Raw genomic sequence first — 10411 nt, 5'->3', positions numbered from 1 at the left:
TAGAAGTTTTATTTAAATTCTCATTTTTAAAATAAGTTAAAATATTTCGTTCGTCATTTTTTAAACTTTAAATTAATTTAATTTTTTAATTTTAAAAATATGTAAATTCGTCTTTTAATAAAATTTTATTAAATTTATTAAACGGTTTAAATGCATTTTTTAACTGAACTAAAACGCGGTTCTCAACTAAACTAATATCGAAATGAAAATAAAAAATAGATCAAAATGATATAAACAACTCAAATATTATCCTTCTATTAATACTAAAATGAAAATATGTTAAATAATATGTTAGAAATAATAATTTCAATTTTAACTATGAAAAATATATTTAACGCGTAATCTTTATAAAATTTTAAATTAAATATTTAATTTATAAAATTTGATAGGATGTGATGAGTTGGTAACTGTTTAAGATTTTGTTTGGTGTGGGTTGTGTTTTATATTGGATATTAAAAGTACAGTGAGGAAAATGGAGAATCGTGTACACGTTTGCAACCATTGAAATGAGGTATGAAATATCTTGATTGTAGAGGGAGAAGTTGAGGAAGTGGGAGAGTGTAGAGATAAATGGTTGTAATTTGTAATGAATTGATGAGAAAGAATTGGTTTCCACGAAACAAACAAAAAGAAAGAAGAAGAAAGAGTAAGAAAAATATTTATATTAATATGAGAAAAAATAAAAGGAAAAGGGAAAGTGGGAGAAAAAGGAATCCAATGAGAGGAGAGGACCACTAATTTGTAACAAAGTAATTTGATTTCCTCCTCTTTCGCCCACTTCTTCTTTGCCCCCTTTTCATATCAAAACAAAAAAGAAAACCCTAGAACGGGAGAGATTTCATTTCCCCACAAATCTCTTCCTTCTCTATCCTCATCTCTCACTTCCCACTTCCCCCACCCGAGGTTAGAACAATGATTTTTTCAATTTTTTCAATTTTTCAATTTTTCAATTTTTCATTCATTGTTGATGTTGGTGGTGATTGAATGAAATTGAGTAATTAATCTGAATTTGAATGGAATTGAAATGGAACAGATCCGAAGAAGAGCGCAATAAAATTGCTGTCGTGGTTGCAAGGAATGCCGCTGATTTTACCCAAAAGCGATTCGATCCAGATTCGCGAGGTGTGGAACGATAATCTGGAAGAGGAATTCGCGTTGATTCGCGAAATAGTGGACGATTACCCTTACATAGCGATGGACACGGAGTTTCCGGGGATAGTTCTCCGACCGGTGGGGAATTTCAAGAACAGCTACGATTACCATTACCAAACCCTAAAGGACAACGTCGACATGCTCAAGCTCATCCAATTGGGGCTCACATTCTCGGACGAGTACGGCAACCTTCCCACGTGTGCCACCGACGTCGACGACGATTCCCACACGTGCTGCATCTGGCAATTCAATTTCCGGGAGTTCAACGTCAACGAGGACGTCTTCGCCAACGATTCCATCGAGCTTTTGCGCCAGAGCGGCATCGATTTCAAGAAGAACAACGAGGACGGCATCGACGCCCGCCGTTTCGGGGAACTTCTCATGTCCTCCGGGATCGTTTTGAATGACAACGTTCATTGGGTTACTTTCCATAGCGGTTACGATTTCGGGTACTTGTTGAAGCTCTTGACGTGTCAGAATTTGCCCGATACGCAAGCGGAGTTTTTCAATCTGATCAACATGTATTTTCCCACCGTATACGACATCAAGCACCTCATGAAGTTCTGCAACAGCCTTCACGGCGGTTTGAACAAGCTCGCCGAGTTGTTGGAGGTCGAAAGGGTCGGAATTTGCCACCAGGCTGGTTCCGATAGTTTGCTCACTTCATGTACGTTCAGGAAATTGAAGGACAATTTCTTTAGTGGCTCGTTGGAGAAGTATGCTGGTGTCTTGTATGGGTTAGGTGTTGAGAATGGACAGGGAGCCCATTGAGGACAAAAAAACAAAAAATAAATAAAAAAATAAAAAATTAGAAAAAGAAAACAACTTTAAAACTTTGATAGATCTTTGTTTGAGCTGCTGTATATCTGGTGGAATACCAATCTCTATTAATGTAAACCTTTGGCATTAAGTGTCTATTAATACTCTTTGTTATTACTTATCCTCTCCATATTATATCGTCTTGTGTCCAACTCTGGTTTTGTGTTACCCTTTCAAAGCCATATTTTGATCAGTGTTCAGGATTCGAGTGGGCACGGGATTTCCTGTCAAAAACGTGCTCATAATGCAGAGGCAAAGCTGAGTGTCGCGGGTTGTTGCATGTCCATTCCCTGTGATGCCAAACCAGACATGTGTTAAGGTTTGTTTTTGTGTTATGCGTGCTTTTGATTTGACTTTGCAGGCTAACAGCCATCCTGAATGCCCCAAATACATGCACATTTTTAAGACAGTGAATTTGGTTTCTCTATTGCATGATTGCAAAATGATATAATGATTCTTGTCATTTGAAGCCATGTTCATGCAGAGGATGTGGTCAGGCAGTTGTTGATTGAGAGGCATCAACTGGTTTTTGAACTATTTCTAGCCACAAAAGTGTTATCCTTTATGCTTATGTTTATTTCAAGTGAGAGGAAACAATGCTGTTATATTAATATGCTTCCTACTATGTCATTTGTGTATGTATATCAGACATAGAATGGCAACTGATAACAAGTGAGGTAAAGCCACAGTTTATATTAATTTTACCGCATAGCTTTGCTAATGACTCACCCTTTTTTGTTTGTTTAGGATTTTGGGGCCAAATGTCGTGGTTTGATCATTTGGAAGGAATTATTTCTTTCCTGGAAAGTTGTTTTGTTTCACCTATGCCCTGTTTTTACTTTACATATGTGTCAATTCAACATGATAATAAACGGGCAGTTTATTGGGCTTGTAAGTGGACATTCATGTTTTTACAGCTTCATTTGCATAAAATCTTGTTCTTCCGAGACTATTCTCATTTGTTGCAGAAAAGACATGAAACTTGTTCTTCCGAGAAACAAGAGCTGGATATGAAGAGGGTGATTTTGACCAATTGGTCTTGTGGTTAACATTTCTTTGTGGTACTGTGTTTAGTTGATTTTAAGCATTATCAAGAAATGTCGTTTCCATGTGTTCCTCTTATTTGTGCTTTAATCTGCTTTCTCAGTAGGATGTTAGTATCAACATTATACTAGAAGATTCATGCAATGTTGCACTTTTCCCTGATCTAGTCTTGTTTTGTCAAAGAGGTTCTCAAGATAATCAAATAAGTGAGATTGGAGGAATCGTATTTTGATCAGAGAGAATGAAATTGGAGGCATGAAAATGAGATGAGAATCATCCAGTTTTGGGATAACAGTTTCAATTTGCGAACTTCACCAAATGCACCAGTTTCTGACTACATAACAGCTAGCTTAAAAAAACCCTGCTTTGCTTTGGTGATTCTTGTAAAAGTTGTCACATGGAATGTGATTGATTTTTTTAGTTTTGTAAAGTCATTGAAAATAAAAGGAATTTTTACTACATTAAAATTAAGAAAAAAAAAATATAAATATTCTCAATCGAAGAAGAAAAATGATACTTTTGGAATTAGTTTTGATTTAGCATAAATTATTGTGGAAATGAGTTTATATTATCTTTCATAGAGACTTGAATGAAGAGAAACAAACTCGAAAGAGAAAATGAATGTTAAATTTTACGTTGATCATAAGAGGTGTATTTAGATTTTTGTTAAAAATTTTAACTCAATATGTTATTAGAAGCAGAATTTTAGGATGGAGGTAGGTTATTGTATCCTCCTTATTTTAGGCTTTATGAGATATTTTGGGAAAAGTAATGCATGCACAGTACTAATTAAAAGATAGATAATAATAAAGTAGTGATATTGCGTTACTATACCTATTAAATTAGAGTTTTAATCTTGTATTAATATTTTTCATTATTTTTTAGAAAGTATAATCCTTAGTTTCCAATATAAATATCCATTTCTACATCTCGAGTAAAACTAATACTAACCAAAAACACATGTATTCACATATTTATTACATTAAAAAATATATAATTTTATAACTATTATAATTTTAATATTTTTATGAGTAAGTAATTAAAAATAAAAAATAACAATTTAAAATACATATAACTTTGTAAAAGTAGTACTAAAAAATTATAGTCACTATTTTAAAAAAATTAGTTATTTTAAAATGAAGAAAAAAATATTCAGCTTTTTATTTTATTAAATAAATAAATAAGTAAAATATTTTTATTTATTGAAAAATACAATTATCTAATTAAAAAGATTTGTAATTAAAAAATTCTCTCTATATAGTGTATGTCTCGAGGAAAGTCCTGTAATTGAATATTGATGAAATTTATTCTAAACTAAAAAGAATTATTTATAAACTAAATCAACGTATTTCATAAAAAAAACCTTCGCATACGTTGATTAATCCGCAAGGCATAAAATCAGCGGAAACAACCTCAATCCATTCATGGCATTCATAGTTTTTATAAACAACCTCAATCGATTCATAGTTTTAGTATTGAGGGAACTTTGTCAGATTTTATTGATGAAAAGTTATCCTATTTAACAATTCAAATGCTCATTGCAACTTCCCCATCTACCCGTTCATATATCAGCATTTGTACTACCTGCAAAGACATTCATTCAAATTTTAGATACATTAACTAAACTGAAGCATGCATATACCAGAATTTCTTCTACCTGTTTTTTAGAAAACTGGTATACTTAATTCTTAGCATTCAGCACCATTTTATGTTCTAGATCTAAAATAATTCACAATAAACAGTGATGTTCAACCATACAAATATAAAAGTGCTCATACAAACTTCAACTCAGTCTCAAACACTAACCTTTTGACTATCCTCTCTTGCGCTTAGGTGGCTTGATGCGATCCACAATGTAAGTTATAACTTCTTTCAATGTCGCCTTTCTTTTTTCCTTGTAGTTCCATAGCTCAGCAACAGTATACCCACCACTTGGATTGTATTCGTTTATTTCTGTTAAGGCTGTTACAACAGCTGAATATATCTCATCTCCCCATTCCTGCTTCAGGCTTCGTAACTTGTCATCATCTTCATCTATAATTATCTGCACAAATGCAACCTCATTATGTTTTCAGTATTATACACTCTGCTGTCGAAGTATTAAAAGAGTATTTCCACAATAGATTACACAAGACTTTCTAGCATATGATAAGCCAAGTCCAAAATTTAAACAGTTATATAATGAACTAACTACTAACAATTGAGGCTGAACTTCCTTATGAACAGAAAGCATGTCAAGGTGGTTCGTACCTCTGCTTTATCCTCATTCGTAATCACTTTAAATGGATGCCAAGCAGAATTCTTCACGTTTTCCTGCCACAAAGAGCAAAGCTCGACCCCTTTGGTCCCAGCCTCTTGAAGAGAAAATCTTTCCTTGCATTTAGTCACAAAAACCTTCTGATCAAGCTCTCCCATTCTCTTGATCCCAATATTACCTTTAGGACCATTAAGCATTTCCTCTAATCCCTAAAACATTAGAAGCAAACTAAACATTTAGTCTACCAATCTACTCAAGATCCAACAACAGTATATCAAAATTCTTATATCCAACAAATGTTGAAAGGAATATTCTCACAGGTTCACATATTAGCATGATGGGACACAGGAAGGAACAGAAGCAGTTTCTAGTTGAAGTGATTATGTTCAAGAATCAAAGAAGAAATATAACCATGATTTTCTTCAAATAAACCTAAGGCCAAGGTTGCATAGTAAAAGATAGGTAGGTAGATATATGTATATGTGTGAATTAAGGTTTACACATCACGGTTCTAATCTGCTAATTATATACCTCGTTATTTTTTTTTATAGCTTCAGCTTCGGCAACATATAGTATTTTCCTAAAACACAAACTGAAAACTGTATACAGTAAATCTCCATATATAGTTGATAAAAGAGGAGGCAGAGAGACTTTTATTAGAGAGAAAGTAAATGATATACTTTTATTAATTCTTTGCGAGCTTCCTGCAGTTCATCATTACTCTGACGTTCCTTTACAATGAGGGTTTGATTCATGCTCTCCACACATTCCAAATTCTCTATTTTTTCTTGCAATTCATCATTCATTTCTTTTATCTTTTTCTGAACAGCTGTATCATCTTCATCTCCAAGATGCTTCATCACTTGCAATTTCCCTTTTAGCTCTTCAATTTCCATTTCCAATTTCTGTTTGGCATCAAGCTGTTTTTCCAGCAGAAGTATCTTGTTATAGGCCTCCTCTTTCTCTCTCTGAAAATTTTAAAATTCACATTATAGCACATTCACATGCATAAGAATTATGTGATAAATAATAAACTTCTCACAACCAAGACACTAAATAGTAAATAGAAGACAAACCTTCTGCTCTTCAACAAGCCTTAAGACATTTTCATCCGCTATCTTCTGTTCTTTTGACGCCAACAGGAGTGATTCATTCCTCAAATCTTTCTAGAAAGACAGAGATCATTGGCTAGTTTGGTTACACCAAAAATAAGTATTTCTTAATAAAGCAATTTTTAAAATAATGACTTATTTAAGGAGTGAATAGGGTTTTCTAAATAAAATGAGCAGAAAATTGCTTATTTTAAAACATGCAGATTAGACAAAGACATAAAAACAAATGGAAATCTACTTACATATTAGAAAACACTTCTTTAAAATAGAAATAAGCACAAACAAACTCACCTTACATAAGAATCTGTAAAAGCAAATCATCAATGTTAATGTTTTCAAAGACTATAAGTAGGGCTAATTTTAGAAAAAAAAACTAAACTGACTTAAGCTAAATTAGGTAATTCTACAAAACTGAACTAAACTAGTTCAATTTAATTCTGAATTGAACTACACCATTTACAAGTTTAGTTGGGTCAAATCAGTAGCAACCAATATTTATATTAGTAACAAACCAAAGACAAAAATATGGTAAAAGTTTTGAAGTGACAGTGATTGATAAAATGTATATAGTATAAACCTATTTACAGGAGAGAATGTACAATACACATTACCTTCTTCTTGTCCTCCGCAAGTTTCTGCCTCTCTTGATCAGTTAGTACCTCACGCTTGTTTAGATCCCTGCTCCAAGAATCAAGCTTCCGCTTTTTCTCATCCAACTCACTACTCAATTTTTCTTGCTCATCCAAGATCCGTCGTACCTCATTACGTGCTCTACGCTGCATATTCCTTGTTTCTGCCCACAAAATGAAGCAATTATGTAGTGTTATCAACTAAAAGGTTATTGGTTTTCTTCTGCATTCACAATTGCAAAAAATGTAATTCATTATAGCAAAAACACGGATTGTACATGCAAGAAGGTAAAACCAGAAGCTATAAATCAAAAGTATACGAACCTTCTTCAAAAGCATTATGAAGCTTATCTTTCTCCTCAAGCATTCTACTCAAGGACATAGTCTTCTCATTAAACTTAGACTGCATTTTGTCAAGGTTTTCATTTGTTATCTCGATTTCTTTAGTCAGGTTTGTCACAATACTATTTCTGCTTTCAGATGCTTCTTGAACAATATCTGAAACAGTCCTCAATGTTCCTTTGCTGCGGAGGTATTCCCCTATTGGCCCTTCACAATTATAATCATCTTCCCGCGCGACCCATCCATAAATCTTTGAGTCAGCTTCTAACTTGTTTGAGCTCCAGTCCTTTTTACCACGACGTGCTGTTTCAAAAGACTTCTCAAATTCACTTGCATTTATGAAACCATTCCAGTCACTATTGAAGACTACTACACCTTGAGCAGCCATGCCACCATCTTTCATGAATATTTGGAAATCACTTGGTTTGAATTTAGCAAATTCCTTCATCCAGTATGTAGAATCAACCAAATTATCCTTTATGTTAACAATTATGCCAGTCCAGGGCCAAACATAATAAAGATCTTCTTGCTGTGAAGGTTGACTAACAACTAGGGTTAAAGCTGGGTTCTGGATTGGCTCTGCTTCACTAGCTAGATCAACCTGCAAATACTTTGCTAGAGCAAGGTGATTTGCCTTTTGTTTTGCACTTCTGTTAGCAGAACCCTTACCAACACCAGATGCATGTTGCAACAAATCCTTATATTTGTAGTCTTGTTTTTTCTTCCCAGCACAGTAAGGGCATCTAAGAGTTCCATTCAAGTTTTTAACCTTATATTTTCCAGCTCTTAACAGTTCATAAGGTTTCTCCGAATAGTCATAAATCTCAGAATCACTTAGATCCGAATCTTCTTCGGAGCTGTAGTCCATAGAAGTTCTACATAACAATGCCAAAAATCAGTTCAAGCAATGCACACGATTTGATTGTTAAATTTTTCAGTAAGCATCAAAGCAAAAACCTAATAAAAACTCAAAAGCCGTTAACAGAAATTGTATCATTTCTAACTCAAAAAAAACACAAATCTCAATCGCACCATCGGTTCAGGAAGAGGAACAGAGTTAGACGACGAAGGAAATTAGAGCAAAAGAAATTGAACTTACAGTGAAGAAAGTGAGACGATGGGCACAGTGAAATGTGAAATCCCAGAGACCACGAAAGAAAAACTAATAGCCCTAGAGGTAGAAATTGATAGAATTTACTGAAGGTGAGAAATTATCACCTGTGTTGGCGCTGCATAGGTTTTACGAGGACCCTTCTTTTGTTATTGGTTTGAAGCCAAATGATGCGTCAACGTGGAGACTCGGGGTAGTAATCGTACGGCAGTAGATTGGTTTGATGATGACTTATATAGTGGAATGAATTGTGGACGCTGCTGTGTGTGTGAGTGATTCCTGACAAAAGTTTTGGAATACTGCAAGGGTCAGCAAAAGTGGAATATCCGTGACTATGGAATATTAATGGGCCATTTGGGCTTTTTTATTTCTGGATACCAAACGGGCTGGCTAGCCCATGACTCATTTATTTTTATTTTTATTTCTAGTATTTGTTTATCCTTGTAATCGGTACACTTACACTATTTATTTATATAGTTATATATTATATTTTTCTATTTTCTATCACAAATAATAATTAATTTTTAGTCTATAATAATTAAGATATGGGTTAAAAATTTTCTCTTCCCTGTATTATTATTATAAAAATATGTTTCATCTTTAAATTAAATTAGAAAGTATTTTAAGTTCTACGTTTTATTTTATTAAATTTTATGCAAGTTTGGTAAAACATCTTTTAAATACATTGGAACTTTTTTCAAATGACAAACTAAGTTTCAAAATGGAATATAATAATATACTGTCTTGTCATTTATTAAGAATAACTTTCATAAAATATAGGAATACGATATTTTATAATTTTGCTTACAAATTTTTTTATAGTAGTTAAAAACCAAAAACATGTTTAATATTTAAATTATTTAAGTACTTATTATATAAAAGTAATTAATTTAAATAATTTATAAAAATTTTGGTATACCGCACACCATATAGTTTACTCGTACGATCTTTTATTTACGTACGCTTTTATTTGTTGTAAAAATGACTTTGTGTACTTTTAATCTTTGTAAAATTATTTGTTAGTTTTAAATATTTTATATTCTAAACTTTTTTTTCTTATTATTTATTGTAATTACTTTCACACACTATATATATATATATATATATATATATATATATATATATATATATATATTGATTAGTATCGTTAAGGTAACAAAAAATTAAAATTAAGATACTTATATTTTTTAAGTATGTAATTTTTATTAAGTAATATATTTATGTTTAATATTAAAAAATTAATTAGGTGTAGAAAGAAGTTAATTAGGTTTAGAAAGAAAGAACCACATGTCTTTTTTCCACTCTTATTTTTCCAACAAGACTAAGTGCGATTTGATGTTTTACTAAACAAAAACTATTCAAACATTAAGAATCTAACATTTCTAGATTGATTGACTCTTCCACAGTAAGCACACAATAAACTTTTGAGTTTGTCATCATCTCCAAAAACAAAAATACGTAGTGCATTTTCTTGTTAATATTTGATAAAACGTTTGAAAGATAACTTCTCATTATGATTGAATAAAAGAAATTGCTGAATACAAGTGGATGAACACTTGAACACGTTAAAATCCAAGCAAAAAATATTAGCTAACAAAATACACGATAGAAAAAAAGTGGAAGAAGATATTAACAAAAAACTATAACAAAATAATATCTCTATCATTTCTTCATCTTTCTTCTTTTTATTACTTTTTCAAAGTGCTTCGTTCTGTGATCAATGCACTTTAGTTTTTTAAGTATACAACTTACATAAACATTATTAGATATTTTTTTGTAGAAAACTTCAATAAACATATAATGTCTATTAAATACATGTCATCGTTCCATGTAAAAGTGTTCTTCTTTTCCCTGGTTAGAGGGAAAGACTTTTTTATTGACCTAACTATTGAATGCTCCACATGAACAGTATCTCCAATCCAACCACATGCACGCAGAAAGGCAT

The 10411-nt window shown here is 32.3% G+C and overlaps 2 protein-coding genes across 3 annotated transcripts; one reads left to right on the top strand and one right to left on the bottom strand.

The window, feature by feature from the left end:
• Positions 1–635: 635 nt before the first annotated feature.
• On the top strand, positions 636–2090 carry LOC114167193 (putative CCR4-associated factor 1 homolog 6). Its single transcript, XM_028052200.2, has 2 exons — positions 636–903; positions 1034–2090. Exon 2 carries the CDS (start codon positions 1078–1080, stop codon positions 1921–1923), a length of 846 nt encoding a protein of 281 aa, XP_027908001.1. The 5' UTR covers positions 636–903; positions 1034–1077; the 3' UTR covers positions 1924–2090.
• Positions 2091–4363: 2273 nt separating this feature from the next.
• On the bottom strand, positions 4364–8673 carry FDM1 (XH/XS domain-containing protein). 2 transcript variants are annotated; one of them, XM_028051932.2, is made up of 8 exons: positions 8455–8673; positions 7338–8230; positions 6996–7177; positions 6349–6438; positions 5953–6240; positions 5266–5481; positions 4822–5059; positions 4364–4599 (listed from the first exon to the last, which is right to left on the bottom strand). In XM_028051932.2, exons 2-7 carry the CDS (start codon positions 8221–8223, stop codon positions 4829–4831), a joined length of 1893 nt encoding a protein of 630 aa, XP_027907733.1. In that variant the 5' UTR covers positions 8224–8230; positions 8455–8673; the 3' UTR covers positions 4364–4599; positions 4822–4828. The 2 variants fall into 2 exon arrangements, with proteins under 2 accessions (XP_027907733.1, XP_027907732.1); XM_028051931.2 differs by having other exon boundaries at positions 8574–8593.
• Positions 8674–10411: the final 1738 nt, after the last annotated feature.

Source organism: Vigna unguiculata, chromosome 10 (assembly GCF_037176805.1).
Source record: "Vigna unguiculata cultivar grain cowpea cultivar isolate G323 ecotype 2 chromosome 10, ASM3717680v1, whole genome shotgun sequence".
Lineage (NCBI taxonomy): Eukaryota > Viridiplantae > Streptophyta > Magnoliopsida > Fabales > Fabaceae > Vigna > Vigna unguiculata.
This window is presented reverse-complemented; position numbering and strand designations above follow the sequence as displayed.

Bases quoted from the DNA above. Each gene is read 5' to 3' on its own strand.
- LOC114167193 (XM_028052200.2), top strand. From the start codon at position 1,078: ATGCCGCTGATTTTACCCAAAAGCGATTCGATCCAGATTCGCGAGGTG.
- FDM1 (XM_028051931.2), bottom strand. The intron at 7,178-7,337 runs GTTCGTATACTT...TTTTGTGGGCAG, and splicing joins TCATAATGCTTTTGAAGAAG to AAACAAGGAATATGCAGCGT. The intron at 6,241-6,348 runs GTTTGTCTTCTA...TAAAATTTTCAG, and splicing joins GGCTTGTTGAAGAGCAGAAG to AGAGAGAAAGAGGAGGCCTA.